The sequence below is a fragment of the Schistocerca americana genome, chromosome 7 (assembly GCF_021461395.2).
Source record: "Schistocerca americana isolate TAMUIC-IGC-003095 chromosome 7, iqSchAmer2.1, whole genome shotgun sequence".
NCBI lineage: Eukaryota > Metazoa > Arthropoda > Insecta > Orthoptera > Acrididae > Schistocerca > Schistocerca americana.
Genome location: NC_060125.1, coordinates 83,838,485 through 83,856,222, shown reverse-complemented (window position 1 = coordinate 83,856,222; position 17,738 = coordinate 83,838,485). Strand labels below are relative to the sequence as shown.

The 17,738-nt window shown below is 45.9% G+C and overlaps 1 protein-coding gene across 1 annotated transcript in view; it reads left to right on the top strand.

Moving 5' to 3' along the window:
• Window positions 1–17,738, top strand: part of LOC124622730 (lipase 3-like) — a 147,711-nt gene that overhangs the window by 24,288 nt on the left and 105,685 nt on the right. The window contains exon 2 of the mRNA XM_047148521.1: window positions 528–717. Within this exon, the coding sequence (XP_047004477.1) occupies window positions 528–717 (190 nt within the window). The remainder of the gene's footprint in view (window positions 1–527; window positions 718–17,738) is intronic.

Genomic DNA, 17,738 nt, shown 5'->3' with positions numbered 1-17,738 from the left:
CCACTGATTCCATATTCTGCTAACAGTCATTGGATCTCGACCAACGCGAGCAGCAATGTCGCGATACGATAAACCGCAATCACGATAGGCTACAATCCGACCTTTATCAAAGTCGGAAACGTGATGGTACGCATTTCTCCTCCGTACACGAGACATCGCATCAACGCGTCACCAGGCAACGCCGGTCAAATGCTGTTTGTGCATGAGAAATCGGTTGGAAACTTTCCTCATGTCACCAAGTTGTAGGTATCGCCACCGGCGCCAACCTTGTGTGAATGCTCTGAAAATCTGATCATTTGCATATGACAGCATCTTCTTCCTGTTGGTTAAATTACGCGTCTGTAGTTCGTCATCTTCGTGGTGTAGCAATTTTTAATGGCACGTAGTGTGTACTTCTTGGTTTTTCGGAAGACATGGCCACTTATACAGTTGAGACACCTGTTTCGTGCGATTGTATGAGCTGGATCACTTCTGTTCCAAATTTTAGCACCGAGTGTGCAATTTGGTTTCCATTTCTCTTTGTGCAGCCGGGACTGATCGAGAAGTACGGCTACCCGGTGGAGCGGCACCAGGTGGTCAGCCAGAGTGGCTACATCCTCACGCTGTTCCGCATCCCCCAGGGCAAGAACTGCAGCGCGCCGGGGGAGCCCGTCCTCATGCACCACGGCTTCCTGGCGGATTCGGACACGTGGCTGCTGCAGGAGGACCAGTCGCTGCGTAAGAGCTCTGCCGGTCCCCACTGGGCGCCGCATTCGCATCAGTTTTGTCAGTTTAAAAATAAAAATCACACCCAAAGAAACACGGACAACACGTTGCTGCGACGTTGCTTGGTGCCACGATGAAATCCCTCACGTTTGTCTGCCACTTTCAGGTACTGTTAGCGCACATTCGATAATCGAACGTGATATTCTGCTATCGAAGTCTTTGGGTCCAAACGATACATATTGAACGTGCGATCAAAATCGATCATGCGACTCCGGTGGCGGGCGTTGTGCTCAATTATTTTTGATCGTCATTTTGTCTGCTTTCCGTCGTTCCCTTACTTGCTCCAAATTATTTGTGAGCTGCTAGGGAAATCCAGACGATTTATGTCGTTAGTGAGTGGAATGTCTGGCGTTCTTGACGTTTCTTCTCTCAAGAGGAAGAATCTAATTTTATGTTTGACCAGCGTAGAAAGTTGTTCGACTTTTTGTCGCAGATATGGAGTACTACCGGACGAGGAATGAAGGGACTGTGTAGACTGTGGTGGTGCAAAGTGTGCTAACCTTTAGGAACAGCTTCGATGTTGAAATACCGTTAAATCTCATCGCGGACAGTGCGGAAAACGAACGAGTATCAAGAAGAATACACGGTTCGATTCTTCCAAATTATCCATCCAGAACACCGTAAAGGACTATCTCGTGACAATACCGACGACGAGTAAGGTAAGTCGTCTCCTTTACAATTACAAGTATTATTGTAACGCTCTTATTTTGTCGTTGCTGTAGTGACCAACGTAAACATACTCATAACGCCCGCCACCGGAGTCGTATGATCGATTTCCGATCGTACGTTCGATATGTATCGTTTGGGCCCAACGACTTTGATAGACAATCATTCTTGGAAATTACTCTGTTTCCAATTATGTTTAGTTTGAAATTATGTACGTAAAACAGTTGTTCTAAAACCAAATTGATCGTGATTTATTTTTGCAATTTCTTACGAAAATCAGCTTTGAACTGATTTTGTAGAAATTTAGAAAGTAGTACGTGAATGACATTTTATGTGAGAAAACCTTATGTTACTAACAACGGGAGGTCGCGACGGGGGAATCACGGATTTACATCAGACTTTGTACACCTTTAGTAGACCATTAAAACAACGTAATGTGCCAGCAGTAAGGTACACGTATCTGGCAATTCCGAGAAGTTTTACGTGTCTATTATATAACTGATGTATCTGTGCAATGTTATACTTCGTAAAAAGCCATTGTGGGCAAGTGGATGCCGGCACGGTAGCTCAGCATGTTCGGTCCGAGGGTCAGCTGACCTCTGTAATAAAAAAACTGAATGGATCAATGATGAACTTGAATGGGTGTCATAGTGCATCCACCCAACCAAATGCAACGAACAATAAGGAGCAAAAAAAAGCCATTTGGTTTGCGGTGAGCAAGAGGGTCCACAAGCGGGTTGAGGGTTTGAATCCCGCTGCCACTTCCTTTTTAATCTATTTTTTCGTCACAGGTCACATTATTTAATTTATATGAAACTGACATTTAATGCGTGTTTATCAAGAACCGTAAATTGGTCCCAGTTATATTAATGGGAATGTAAATACTCTCAAGTATCTCCAGTTACTAGGATATGCTGCTGCGATCGTTACTGGAAGACATCCCACTGGACGTGTGACAACCTGTGTGGTACAAACATGACGGATGTCCCATTCTGCTCATGTAATAACAGACCCTCCTAAACGAACATTTGGAGGCAATTGCAGCTGCCATTCAGGAAACTCAAAATGGTCTGCACACTCGCCAAACTTAATACGTCTACACTTCCCTATGTGAAGCAAAATAAAACAAGAGATCTTCAAGGAAACACTAGTGACCCTCGAATAAACGCCTTACAACACGGGCTTGTGCTGCCGATGATGAAAATCAACGTACAGTATTGTTTCTCCAGAATCACTTTTCAACGTGTAGCAGTGCTTAACGTCATCATTTTCGGCGATTCTTATGGCATCCGTGACAGTAAACTCAGGAGTGTAGGTGAGTTGCGTATTTGCTTACACTTGGTATAATAGGGCAGGTATTTGTGGAATCTGATCTTCTGACGGCGTGACACTGGTTACAGCACAGTGATCTTAATACTATTTGATTAAGCCATACATGTCATGTAGTCCATGTTGTCTTAGAAGCTTCTTTCGAATGCACAGAAAAAGTACATACTGTAATTCCATCAAAAAAGTGGTGTCGAAATTTGGCAACTATACGAGGGGCGGTTTGAAAAGTCCGTGCAAAGTCCGAGAGATGGCACCACCAGCACGTATCGAGGTCACGTTTAGTTAATAGCATCTTTGGAAAGAACTCAGACCAATATGGCTGAAACTTTGTGTATTTCTTTGTGTTTGGCATTCGTGTGAACCAAGGAAGTGCAGTGATTTTCAAAAAATGGACGAAGAAGAATTTCGTGTGGTAATTAAACATTACTTTACGAAAGGCAAAACGCCTCAGGAGACTAAATAGAAGCTTGAAACACATGACGGTGTGTCTGCACCTTCGATTAGAACAGTTTATAAGTGGTTTCAAAATTTTCGGAGTGGCTATATGGCCACAAGGAAATGCTGAATGTCCTGTGGAGGTTACGACTCAATATATCATTGATAAAATTCATGATATGGTGATGGATGACAGAAGAGTTAACATGTGTGAGATTGCTAGTGCTGTGTGAATCTCGAATGAATGGATACATAATATTTTGCATAAGCATTTGGAAATGAGAAAACTATCTGCAAGATAGCTCACGCTTGACCAAATACGGAATCGTGTGAAGTGTTGCAAGTACGGTTTGGAGCTGTTCAGGAAGAAGCCGCAGGACTTAAAGCGTCGTCACTGTGGATGAAACATGGACACATTACTATACTCCTGAGACCAAACAACAATCTAAACAATGGGTTACCAAGGGAGAGAATGCACCAAAAAAGGCGAAGACCATTCCTTCGGCCGAAAAGGTTATGGCGACTGTCTATTGGGGTTCGCAAGGGATAATCCCATCGACTATCTGATAATGGGTAAAAGTGTTACCGGTGCATATTATTCATCGTTATTGAACCGTTTGAAAACAGAGCTTCAAGAAAAACGCCGGCGATTGCACCGCAAAAAAGTCCTTTTCCATCACGACAATGCACCAGCACACACCTCAGCAGCTGTGATCACAAAATTAATGGAAATAGGATTCCAACTGTTCTCCAGTCTTGGCTCCCTCGGACTACTATTTGTTCTCCAACTTTAAGAAATGGTTGATAGGACGAAGATCTTATTGAAACGAGGAGGTGATTGCAGCAACTTATAGCTGTTTTGCAGACTTGGACAATTCCTATTATTCAGAAGGGATCAACAAATTAGAACAGCGCTGGGCGAAGTGTATAAGTCTAAAAGGACACTACGTGGAAAAATGAAAAAGGTTTGGAATAAACACTTTAGTAGTTTTTATTTTTGCATGGACTTTTCAAAGGCCCCTCGTATACGATGAATGCTACCTGCGAACGTCAGGAAATTCGCCATATGGTCCACTATCACTTGGTGAAAACAGCAACCCGATATATTGATTCGTTCTGAAATATTTGGGATGGCCCGTTTTCGCTGCCTCACCTTGTATTTTCTTAGCCACCACGCGTTCACAACGAAGTCAGGCGGCATTCAATCTTGCTTTGGCAATTATCATAGTGTTTTCGTTCTGTAGTGAAGGAGATTACGATGAAACAAGATGATGCAGTTGTCTGTGTTCTAATATACTTTACGTGGAAGAACCGAAAAAAGTACTGAAAATAGTCATACAGTCATGATGTAGGTTGACGTCTGTCATTTGTACTGTTATACAATACATACCATGTATCTCCCGTTAAGTTGTACAAATATGACATACTGAATCATTTACATCACTGGGAAATTAAACGAGCTGTCACGAAACTTTTAAATCTTTTAGTAAAAGAATGTTGTCCGTAAAGGATTTTGACGCGTGACCTGAGTAGCCACGAAAAAAGATTGTCTGTCTTAGCGCTCTGTATTGGGCACACAAAAAGTATATTGCTAATGTCCTCCATTTCTCTATATCCACAATAACGGATATCCGTTCTACGACATTTGCGTACCTATTTTAGAAGAGTCGGGGTTAAACCATAGATGTGAAGCTGTTGCCCCCACTTTGTTGGATTCCGAACAATTCCGTTTACTACTCGTGATTTCGTCGTGTTATTTGTTAGCGTTTGTACATATCCAATATATCTCACCGTGAGACCGTGCTGAGTCTTTGCCGTACCATTTTCCTAGTAATTTTGTCAGTGTTGACCACAAATTCACTGTCGTTAAGGCTGCAGTAGGATTCTACTCGCTCGATGGTGATAGTTATGCACATATTTTTAGTTTTTATCTGTAGTTGTATACACTGAAATAATCTGCAACCAGTTGGGTAAAATAAATTTAATTTCTTAACCCTTTTCGGGCACTTAGTGCCCTTCTTCAGAAGTTTATACGTGTCGCATTATCTGCGAGTGTCAGCGATAACATATATACAGCAGAATTCCGTGATCCTAATAAAATGCATGTGCAATAAGTAATGCAGTACTGAATCTATTAATACAACAAGAGCTCGTAGATGCATGTGGTCCATAGTGCCTGTACGAAAATGTACGTACCCTGCAAGCCGACAGTGTGTTCACTTCATACATTAAAGGACTATGAAGCCATATGCAAGAGTGAATACAACGCTATTATTTTCTCAGCAGACTCCACAACAGACTTTGCAGCTGTTATTATGATAATCAGTTCTGGAGTCGACGTTGTTCCATTTAACTTTGTAATTAAGTTTCACACCATACAGGCACACTGGCATAGCGGCTCACTTTTAACAATAGTGATTTGGGAAGTTTCCTCCAGTTTAAATACAACTTCTCTCGCCTTTTTGCGTCGTCGCAGGTGCAATTATCTGTCTGTGAGGCGACACAGTGGTCGGTTATCACTTATCGCCGGTGTTTTCCTTGACAGCTCTAGCTTTTCCTGCTAGCTTCACATTCACAGTTGGCTCTCGCTTTCGCCGTTGACATCTCACGACCGGACATAGACCACTGTCAACGTCAGGGGAAGGTTCTGGTTTAACGCCCAGTCTAGAAGGAGTTCATTTGTGGTGGAGCACAGGCACCGATTGGGAACGCTAGAGAACGTAATCAGTCGTGTCTTCTTCAAAGGAACCATCAAGGTATTTGCCTGGGCCTGGACGTCGTGGCCTGCAGTTTTTACTGGTATTTTGAAATCTAATGACTGAAGAAATTCAATAGATACTGGAATAAAACTTTAACCAAATAATTAGTATGTTGTGACTTCCATGTGAAACAAACTTAAAAACTGTGGAACATATGGTGGAGTGAATATTCATATCTGTGTTGCACGCTGACTTACTTGTTCTTTTTATTTTAGGTACACTGTACTTCCAAACTTTTAAAAAACAAAAGGTAAAAACAAATTTTTTCCTTCAATTATTAACTTGTTGAAACAGCAAACCAGGAATATTTACCAATTTGATATTTTGTGTTTTTCCTCTCCTAATAATTTAAGGATATGTAACATGCTCAGGCTTAAAATATTTAATATATTGTTGAATAATATGGTTCACTGTGTAAGTAAGCACGCTACTATTATTCCATGAAAAATTTCATTTTTGTAGGCTTAATGCTGGATGAGATAAAGGTGCCTAAGCATGCAAAAACTTTGGTTACGAGAAACTGAAACGACACATTTGTATGTCATTTTCTTCCCAATGCTAACGTGTCAAAACATTCCAGCACCATAACCTTGTTGATTCTGAATGCCCTTCTTCATTTTACTTTCTTTTCTTTGTTATATTCGCCTTTGTCATGCTTTCAGCAGCTTTAAGTTTCACTGACAAAAATTGCCTATCCACTCGTAGCAGCGCACTTTTCATGTTGCCACCAGTTTTTATGCCTAGTCTGCTCATGGTTTTAACTGCTTGTTACTCCATCATGAACACATATTATAGCGTCCATCATACCAATCTAAAAAGCTGACATGCCGACAAACAGTTTTTGGCAAGTGCTCCCAAATGCAACTACTGAATCTTTCATTCGGATTCTGTTTTTTGCCAAGTTAACATTTTTTCATGAGTTTAGAATCTGAACGATCACTACTATTGGCTTTAGTTCTACCATAATAGTTCCTGGCAACGGGTGTGCATGTGCATGTTTCTGTCCAGTTGCTTCACTCCTGCATGTGTTTTCCTTTGGACAGAGGCCGTGCTGTGGATGATCATCAGCTGATATTCTGTGAAACAGTTGACCAAACTGCTTTTGCCATCTCAGTGTCATTTTCGTTGTTTCTCTTGATGGATTGACCATCAGGTTTTTTTTATTCGTTATTTGGGAGTCTGCCTTGTCTACCAATTAACTTGCCATCAGACTTCCTGTTATGTACTTCCAGAGTTTCCTATGTCTTACCCCCATTCTCTCCTCACATGTCCTACACATTCCACCGTTCTAATATAAGTTTCACCTTATCGTTTTAGGAGCCACAGCACTACTGGAGCTTTAGAGTCGTCAAGGTAGTGAGTGTGTTTCACACCAGGTCTAGCAATTGACCTACTAAAAATAGACACTGCCCTTGATTTCAACATTGCCACTGAAACCTTCAAAGTTTTTGTCACATTTGTTTTCAGTTACGTTATTGGTAAAACCTTGGCAGCGTTTTGTGACATTGACAGTCCAGCACCTTGCCTCTATCTAAAGAGGTAACTGTGACTCCTCTATTCGGCGATGTATGACCAATCTCCTGCCATGAACCACCCAATGCAGCTACAGTATCAGTAAATTGGCAAATATCTACGGTTTCTTTCGCTGCCCTCTGCATGGATGCCTCACTGACTTCTGTTAGGGCATCATGCAAACGTCCGTAACACATCTCAAATTTGACACGCGCTGGTGGGATATCCTCATAGCACAGAACATCTGGACTGTTTTTTTCCCCTTTACATTACACCTCATGGCATAAGCAAGGCGGCTATTCACTTCACTGTATTCTCTGTATGTTACGGGCGATGTCATAGTACATTTCGTTACTTTATACATTTGAAACTCCACTTAAATTTTTCTGACGAGATCTCTTCTCTTACTTATGTCCTCACTAAATTTAAGAGATTTTTCAGTATTACAGCATTTACATTTAGCAACAGAACAGTAGTTCGAAAAACTTCCACTTATTAATTAAAATGTAACAGATTTTCCCTATTTCTGACACCAACAACTTGTTTGGTAAGATGTTTGAATTTGCGAAACACTGCCTGGCGAACTTTTAGGCCCAATCTCACTTCGCTGCGGCCTAACAATATCTTCATTTTTACGAGTTTCAACAACAAGCTTGTGTTGATTACTGTAAAGCTTACGACTGCAATTAAACTTCTTCATTTTTGGCATTTTACGATGTAAAATGTTTGAAAGACGCAGTTACAAAAACAAGTTTAACACTCGTACCCACACGAAAAACACAAGTAAACCCAAATGATCTACTTGTATCGACAGAAAGATGGATTGGATTTTTTTTTTTTTTTTGGTTTTAGGGTGCACAACTTAAATGGTCATTAGCGCCCTGACTACTCTAAGAATGCACCGCGAGGCACAAGTTGACCACAACAACTAAAAGGGAAAACACGATAAAAGACAGACTGACAGGCATAGGATTAAAAAACAGCGTAATCAAATGTCCTTAGCGAGGTTTGTCAAATTGATAAAACGAAGAACACGAGCAGCTGCTCGTGGGTCATCCGCTAAAATGGCATCGAAAGTATTTGGCAGGTTAAGATCGAGGCGCAGTGTGTTAAGATCTGGACAGGACATTAAAATGTGGCTAACCGTCAGCAAGTGCCCACATGGGCAGAACGGCGCCGGCGCAGCCGTCGGCAGATGGCGATGGCTGAACCGGCAGTGTCCAATTCTTAACCGGGCTAAAACGACCTCCTCCCACCGAGAAGGGCGTGAGGAGGACGTCCAAGCCACGGGAAGAGGTTTTAAGGCCCGAAGCTTGTTGTCTGTAAGTGCAGCCCAATCGGCATGCCACAGCGATAAGATGCGCCGACAAATGACCCTGCTAAAATCGGACGAAGGGACACAACAAGAAGCTGTCCGAGGCTGGAGGACTGCAGCCTTGGCCGTGGCATCTGCAGCTTCGTTCCCAGGGATACCGACATGGCCAGGAACCCACATAAAGCTAACTGGAGAACCGACGTCCACCAGCTGCTGAAGAGAGCGTTGGATCTGGTGTACGAAAGGGTGAACCGGGTACGGATCACTGAGGCTCTGAATGGCGCTCAGGGAATCTGAGCAGATGACAGAAGCAGAATGTCGGTGGCGGCAGATGTAAAGAACAGCCTGGTAGAGGGCAAAGAGCTTAGCTGTGAAGACCGAACAATGGCCATGGAGCCGGTATTTGAAACTTTGTGCCCCGACAATAAAGGAACACCCGACCCCGTCATTGGTCTTAGAGCCATCTGTATAAATGAAAGTCATGTTGATGAATTTCGAACGAAGTTCCAAAAACGGGAGTGGTAGACCGAACCGGGGGTGACCTCTTTTGGGAGCGAGCTGAGGTCAAGGTGAACGCGGACCTGAGCCTGGAGCCAAGGTGGCGTGCGGCTCTCGCCCACTCGAAAGGTTGCAGGGAGTGAAAAATTAAGGTGTTGAAGGAGGCGACGAAAGCGAACTCCAGGGGGTAGCAGGGCAGAGACATAAAACCCGTATTGACAGTCAAGAGAGTCGTCAAAAAAGGAACGATAAGACGGATGGTCGGGCATTGACAGTAGCCGACAGGCATACCGACAAAGCAGAATATCGCGCCGGTAGGTGAGTGGCAATTCGCCAGCGTCAGCATGAAGACACTCTACGGGACTGGTATAAAATGCTCCGATCGCAAGTCGTTGTATGGAGTTGAGGCGGCGTAAGATGGATGGCCATGCAGAGGAGTATACGAAGCTCCCATAATCCAGCTTGGAGCGGACGATCGACCGATATAGACGAAGTAGGACGGTTCGATCCGCTCCCCACGACATACCACTGAGAACACGGAGGACATTTAAAGAACGGATACAACGGGCGGCCAAATATGACACATGTGGAGACCAGCTAAGTTTCCTGTCAAATGTAAGGCCTAAAAATTTGGTTGTCTCCACGATTGGGTGAGCAACGGGACCGAGTCGTAAGGACGGTGGGAGAAACTCTTTGTAGCGCCAGAAGTTAATACAGACCTTCTTCTCGGCAGAAAAACGGAAGCCATTGGCGACACTCCAGGAGTAAAGACGGTCAAGAGAACGCTGAAGACAGCGCTCCAGGACACGTGTACACTGCGCGCTGCAATAGATGGTAAAATCGTCCACGAAAAGGGAGCCTGATACATCAGCTGGGAGGCAATCCATTATTGGATTGATCGCGATGGCGAAGAGAGCGACGCTCAAAACTGAGCCCTGTGGCACCCCATTCTCCTGGCGAAAGGTGTCGGACAGGACAGAACCCACACGTATCCTGAACTGTCGATCCATTAAAAAGGAACGAATAAAAAGAGGGAGGCGACCGCGAAGGCCCCATGTATGCATGGTTCGGAGAATGCCCGCCCTCCAACAGGTGTCGTAAGCCTTCTCCAAATCAAAGAACACAGCCGCGGTCGGGCGCTTCCGCAAGAAGTTATTCATAATGAAGGTCGACAAGGTAACCAGATGGTCAACACCAGAGCGGCGCCTACGAAATCCACATTGTACATTGGTAAGTAGGCGTCGAGACTCGAGCAGCCAAATCAATCGAGAGTTAACCATTTGCTCCATCACTTTACAGACACAGCTGGTAAGCGAGATAGGTCGATAACTGGAAGGCAAGTGCTTGTCCTTCCCCGGCTTAGGAATCGGGACAACAATAGACTCGCGCCAGCATGCGGGAACGTGTCCTTCAATCCAGATGCGATTGTATGTACGAAGAAGAAAACCTTTACCCGCAGGAGAAAGGTTCTTCAGCATCTGAATATGAATAGAATCTGGCCCTGGAGCGGAGGACTGTGATCGGCCAAGTGCGTTTTCGAGTTCCCGCATGGTGAATGGGGCATTATAACTTTCACAATTCGAGGAGCGGAAGTTAGGTGGCCTAGCCTCCTCTGCCTGTCTGCGGGGGAGGAAGGCAGGGTGGTAATGAGCGGAGCTCGAAACCTCTGCGAAAAAGCGGCCGAAGGCATTGGAGACAGCCTCAGGGACCACAAGGACGTCATTCGCGACCTTCAAGCCAGAAACTGGTGAGTGGACCTTAGTGCCAGATAGCCGGCGCAGGCTACCCCAGACAACAGAAGAAGGAGTAAAACTGTTGAAGGAGCTTGTGAAAGCAGCCCAGCTGGCTTTCTTGCTTTCTTTGATAATACGACGACACTGAGCACGTAATCGTTTATAATTGATACAATTCGCCACTGTAGGGTGGCGTTTAAATGTGCGTAAAGCACGTCGACGAGCACGTAAAGCGTCTCTACATGCGGCCGTCCACCAGGGGACCGGTACGCGACGTGGAGAAGAAGTAGGGTGAGGGATGGAATATTCAGCAGCAGCGAGAATGACTTCCGTGAGGTGTGCGACCTGACGATCGCAGCTTGTGAAGGTTTGATCCTGAAAGGTCGCCCTGGAAGAGAAGAGCCCCCAGTCTGCCTTGGAGATGGTCCAATTAGAGAAGCACGGAGAGGGGGTATGCTGCAGGAGATGGATAACACACGGGAAGTGGTCGCTCGAATATGTATCAGAAAGTGCATACCACTCAAACCGGCGTGCAAGTTGGGGAGTACATATAGAGAGGTCTAAATGGGAATAGGTGTGAGATGTGTCCGAAAGAAAAGTAGGGGCGCCAGTATTGAGGCAGACAAGATTGAGCTGGTTGAAAAGGTCTGCTAACAGGGAGCCCCTTGGGCAGGATGCTGGAGAGCCCCAAAGGGGATGGTGGGCATTGAAGTCTCCAGTTAACAAAAATGGTGCAGGTAGCTGAGCAATAAGGTGCATCACGTCTGCCCTGGTAACGGCAGATGACGATGGAGTGTAAACGGTACAAAAGGAAAACGTAAAAGTGGGGAGAGTAATGCGGATGGCAACTGCCTGCAGGCCAGTGTGCAACGTGATGGGATCATAGTAAATATCATCCCGGACCAGCAACATAACCCCTCCATGAGCTGGGATACCTACCACAGGGGGTAGGTCAAAACGCACAGAGGTGTAGTGTGCCAAGGCAATTTGATCGCATGGGCGTAGCTTCGTTTCCTGGAGGGCTACGACGAGCGGACGGTGCAAGCGGAGCAGCAACTTCAAGTCCTCTCGGTTGGAGCGAATGCTGCGAATATTCCAGTGAATAAGTGCCATCGTAAGAAAAGGAAGATGATAGAAGTGGTCACCTCGAAGGCCGCTTATGGCCTGGCTTCGAGCGTGCACTGCCGCCGCTATCAGTAGGCGGACAGTCATCGTCCATTGGGTCTATAGGGTCATCGGCCATCTCGGGAGGATGGCCGGGAGGGGGAGCTTCCTCCGCCGGTGAACGGCCAGATGTACGGCTACCAGCGGTGCGGCCAGGCGAAACGGATGACGGCCTGGGGCGGCAACCGCTGGGTGGCGCAGGAGAAGAAATGCGCCGTGGCGGAGGAGGAGAACTGTGCTTCCTATGCGCCTTTTTGGAAGGACGTTTGGTGGAAGTACGGGTCGAAGGCTGGGAGGTCGAGGTACAGAGGAAGTCTGCACGGGATGGTTCCTTCTTGAAGGCCCGTGCATCTGACTTCGAGGAAGTGGCTGGTGTCTGTGGGGTGATGGGAGGAAGAGGAGACGTCGACCGCGCGATCTTAGCACTGGCCGAACGGACGACCGTGGTGCTGAAGGTCAGATCGCATGTCTGGGTTGCTACCTCCCGGGTAGTCCGAGGAGAGGCGAGGACAGTACTGTATTTCCCCGCTGGGAGCAGCGTGGGCTTCCTACTAGCCAATAGCTTGCGAGCAGCCGAGGTGGACACTTTCTCTTTGACCCGAATTTCTTGGATACAGCGTTCTTCCTTATAGACAGGACAGTCGCGGGAGGATGCGGCATGGTCACCCTGACAGTTCACACAACGAGGAGACGGAGGTGGACAGTCACCCTCATGGGCATCCCTGCCACAAGTGACACATTTAGCCGCATTGGAACAAGACTGTCGAGTGTGATTGAAACGCTGACACTGGTAGCAGCGCGTAGGTGTCGGGACATAGGGGCGAACAGAAATAACCTCGTAGCCCGCCTTGATGCGCGATGGCAGCTTAACACTATCGAAGGTCAAGAAAAGTGTCCGGGTCGGTACAAGGTCATTGTTGACCTTTTTCATGACCCTATGGACAGCCGTCACGCCCTGCTCAGCGAGGAAAGATTGAAGCTCCTCGTCAGTCAATCCGTCGAGGGAGCTAGTATAGACTACACCACGAGACGAATTCAAAGTTCGGTGGGGCTCCACCCGGACAGGGAACGTGTACAGGAGGGTGGCCCGAAGCAGTTTTTGTGCCTGAAAGGCACTCTCAGTTTCTAGTAATAAGGTGCCGTTACGCAACCTGGTACAAGATTTGACAGATCTGGCTATGGCATCTATGCCCTTCTGGATAACGGAAGGGTTGACAGAGGAAAAATCCTTTCCGTCCTCAGATCGAGAAACTACGAGGAACTGTGGGGCAGGCGGTAGTACTTTTGTCACTGTTGGCTGGTCACGTTTCCGTTTTTGGGTCGATGTCGAGAGAGATGGAGTAGAATCCATTGCGGAGGAATCCCCCATGATTGCCAGCGTCTCCGATGGCGCGCTCCTTCCTTGTGGGGACCCTCTCAGAGGGCACTCCCGCCTTAGGTGAATGTTTACACCTCAGGTCACACCTCCCGAGAAACAGACGGAGGGACCAATCGGCATGGTCAGAAGGTATCAGCTCAGGCAATCACCCCTCCCCGGGCCTGGCCTTTACCAGGGGGTACGCGCGTGCCTTACATGTCTACCCAGGGCGGGGACTTACGCGTTACCCCGTCACCGGCTACGCGTGCGAACGCGTGGGTCGGCCTTCAGGCACGCACAGGGAGGAAGGAAGAAGAGGAAAAAGAAGAGAGAGAGGGAGAAAGAGGACAGACTGTCTCAAACGCCGAGGCGGAGACCAGAGAAGGCAAGGAGAAGGCAATGAGAAGGCAAGGAGAAGAAGGCAAGGAGAAGAAGGCAAGGAGAAGAAGGCAAGGAGAAAAAGGCAATGAGAAGGCAAGGAGAAAAAGGCAATGAGAAGGCAAGGAGAAGTCAAGGGAAAGAGTAAGGAAGACAGTGAGGTGGAGAAGAGCAAAGAAAGGAACCAACAAAAGGAAGGAAGAAACGAGAAGTGAAAAACCAAAAAGACCACGATTATAGGTCGTGGAACCGTCCGTCTCCGGACGCAGGCGCTAACTACCCCCGTGAGGGGGATGGACTCCTTTTAGTCGCCTCTTACGACAGGCAGGAATACCGCGGGCCTATTCTAATCCCCGGACCCGCAGGGGGAAGATCGATTGGAATAAACCCTTGCTCACAGTACAGTCGATATGTCCTTCAAGTATGTTACACAAACAAGTTGCTATCGAAATAGAGGCGCAAAAATTAAATAACAAGACATCATAGGCAAAGTTTTGTTTGAAAGTAGTGTGACAGCTAGGCACTGACTTTCCGCATCTGCTTTAGAAAGCAATTAATCACGGTTTTGATGAGGTATTATACGTTAAGTACTCGTATATATTTTTAATATCAGAAAGAACCATAAAATTTTATTAAATAAAACAATTCCATGTCTTGGCCCCCATGACGTCCAAGTCCCCTTAGGCGATTTATGAACACCATGCAAAACATAGATCTGGAGGGTTGCAAGGAGACGAACCTTTTTCATCTGAAATCTGAGTACAGTGACTTGTCACTGCTTGGTGCGGACAGTACCGGTGAGCGAGTAGAGCTTCAAAAGTAGCTGAGTTACACAAGGTTACTAGAAACAGTCGTGGGTGGATTTCTTCAAAACACCATCTTCGCTTAACAAGAACTAGAGAAGAAATAAGAGCGATGAGATATTGCTCCGGTGGTCTCTTTGGCGCTGAACGCTCGCTCTGACACCAACAGGCATAAGAAACGTCCTCCCACTTCGTTACCAACAACTAGCAACAGTTGTAATTGACTTTTATTACCATTTACCTACTCGGGCTTAATACATTACAAACTACTGTCATCCGAATGTCCGGCACTCTTTCCATCCAGTTCGTTGTCGATTGCATTACGATTTGAATGGCCAATGCTACGAACGGTATCGATTCAGTAATCGAGTTGTACCCTTAAGGGGAGCCGGAGGTGCCTATGCTGCCCATGTTAAAATCACTAAGTTTGTGGAACATTTATGAATAAACTACCAAATAGAAAAATTTGAATTTTTTTTTTGCATATAGAGTGGTTTAGTATTGCAGTTATGACAGAGGGATATTGGAGTATCTTTTCTAGTTTCCTTCCAATTACTTTTTTTACTAATGACCCAAATTTTTTTACCAATAATTGCTTTATAATTAAACTGAAATGAAACTACTGAACATATTGCCAAATGGCTGTGTTACAATGTAAGTTTGACCACTAGGAGTGCTGTACAAAAATTTCATCTCTCCAGCTTGAGTGGATTTTGAGAAAATTTTCCTTATATTCGAAAAATTCTAATTTACGGGAAATGGCTATCAGAGTTTCTCAATACATTCCTGCACTATAGGATGGATTATCAGGGTCTTCTTCATCCTCCAAAAGCTTCCTCTTCTGTCTTCTTTTCTGGCCTCTTGTTCCATCATACTTCATATGCCTTTCTCTTCTTTCTGCTCCTCTTATCCTTTCTCTGTCAATATTTCTTAGTGCTCGTACAGTGTTCACCCCAGCTGTAAATCCTAATGCCTTCAGAACTTCACACTTCAGACTGTTCCCTTGGTTGTAGGTTGCTATTGCATCATCATTGCCAAAGTGCAGTGTTTTTATGCTTACAAACACCCTTTTAGGAATCACTTTCGAAATCAAATTGTTTACGCTCTCATTAGGATTCTGCGTCTTTCCGTGTAGACACTAACAATTCTGGCTGTGCTAAGTCATGAAAAATTCGTTTTACTCCATTTATCACAGCTGCTGGCAAACCATGTTTGTGATCATAGTCCTTTTTTGCATTATATTTGCACCAGGAATCTTTTGGGCACAGGCTGTGTTGAAGGTATTCATTGGAAGAGGCAGTATGAAGGAACAATGCCCACACTGCTTTTCGCATGTCACTAACATTACTAGTATTTTGCCCTACAGCATACCCATAGTATCTCTGTAGACGTTCAATCACCTCATCAGTAAACCTGCCTCTCCCTCCTATTGTCTTTCCATCACTAAGCTTACCTGAACCCAAAGTAGTTTTTTTTTTTTTTTTTGTGTTTGTGGTTTTAGGGCGCAAAACTTCTATGGTCATTAGCGCCCAGCCCGTGACGTAGAAAACAGGAAAAAAACGAAATTTAAAATCAGCGGCAATGGGAACAAAGTCATAAAATTTGAGAAACTAAAGGCAGAAGGAATGCTTAAAAATCCACTATAGAAAGGGGTTGGTTGTCCCCAAAAAAAGCTTCAAATGACTGACGTCATTTCACTGTCACTAATAAACTGTAGAACGCGGTCAGCTGAGCGCGTGTCATCTGCTAAAATCGACGATAGATCAGGCGATAGCTGCAGACGGGAGCGTAACGGATTAAAATAGGGGCATTCAATTAAAAGGTGTCTGACCGTCCACAGCTGAGAGCAGTGGGGACAGAGTGGGGGAGAATCACCGCTTAAAAGATGTCGATGACTAAAAAGACAGTGCCCTATCCGGAGTCTAGCTAAAATTACCTCCTCCCGACGACGCGTTCGGGAGGAAGAGGTCCAAGCGCAAGGAAGGGCTTTCACTTCCCGCAATTTATTATGGAGAAGTGTTGACCAATGCGCATGCCATAAATGAGCAACTTGGCGACATAAACCGCTCCGTAGATCGGTAAACGGAAGAGACTGAATAGCTGGCCGAGGAAGAGAGACTGCAGCCTTGGCCGCTATATCGGCCGCCTCATTCCCACAGATACCAGCGTGTCCCGGGAACCAGAGGAACGCCACTGAGACGCCCCCCAGGTGGAGCAAGCGCAGACAGTCCTGAATCCGGTGGACCAGAGGGTGCACAGGGTAAAGAGCTTGGAGACTTAGGAGAGAGCTGAGAGAATCTGAGCAGATTACGTACTGTATCCGCTGATGGCGGCGGATGTAGTGGACAGCCTGGAGAACAGCATAAAGCTCCGCAGTATAAACCGAACACTGGTCGGGAAGCCGAAAGTGATTTGGGGTGTCGCCAACAATATAGGCACTCCCTACACCTAACGATGTTTTCGAGCCGTCGGTGTAAATAAATGTGGCTTCCGTCATTTGTGCACATAGAGCAGCAAATGCCCGACGGTAAACAAGTGTAGGTGTACGATCCTTGGGAAATTGACATAGGTCACGGAGCAAGTAGATCCGGGGACGGAGCCAAGGCGGTGCCGTACCCCAAGTTGTCAAGAAGGTTTTAGGAAAGCGGAAGGAAAGAGAATGGAGCAGTTGACGGAAGCGGACTCCCGGGGGTAGTATGGAGGAGGAGCGGCCTGCATACCCGACATCAAAGGAGGCGTCGAAAAAAATGTCATGGGCTGGATTAGCAGGCATGGAAGACAGATGGCTAGCATAACGACTCAGAAGGACTGCCCGCCGATTGGACAGCGGAGGTTCAGCAGTCTCAGCATAAAGGCTTTCCACAGGGCTGGTGTAAAAAGCTCCAGACACTAAACGTAATCCACAGTGGTGGATAGAGTCGAGACGCCGAAGAATAGACGGCCGAGCAGAGGAGTAGACTATGCTTCCATAATCCAATTTCGAGCGCACTAAGGCGCGATAGAGGCGGAGAAGGACCACTCGGT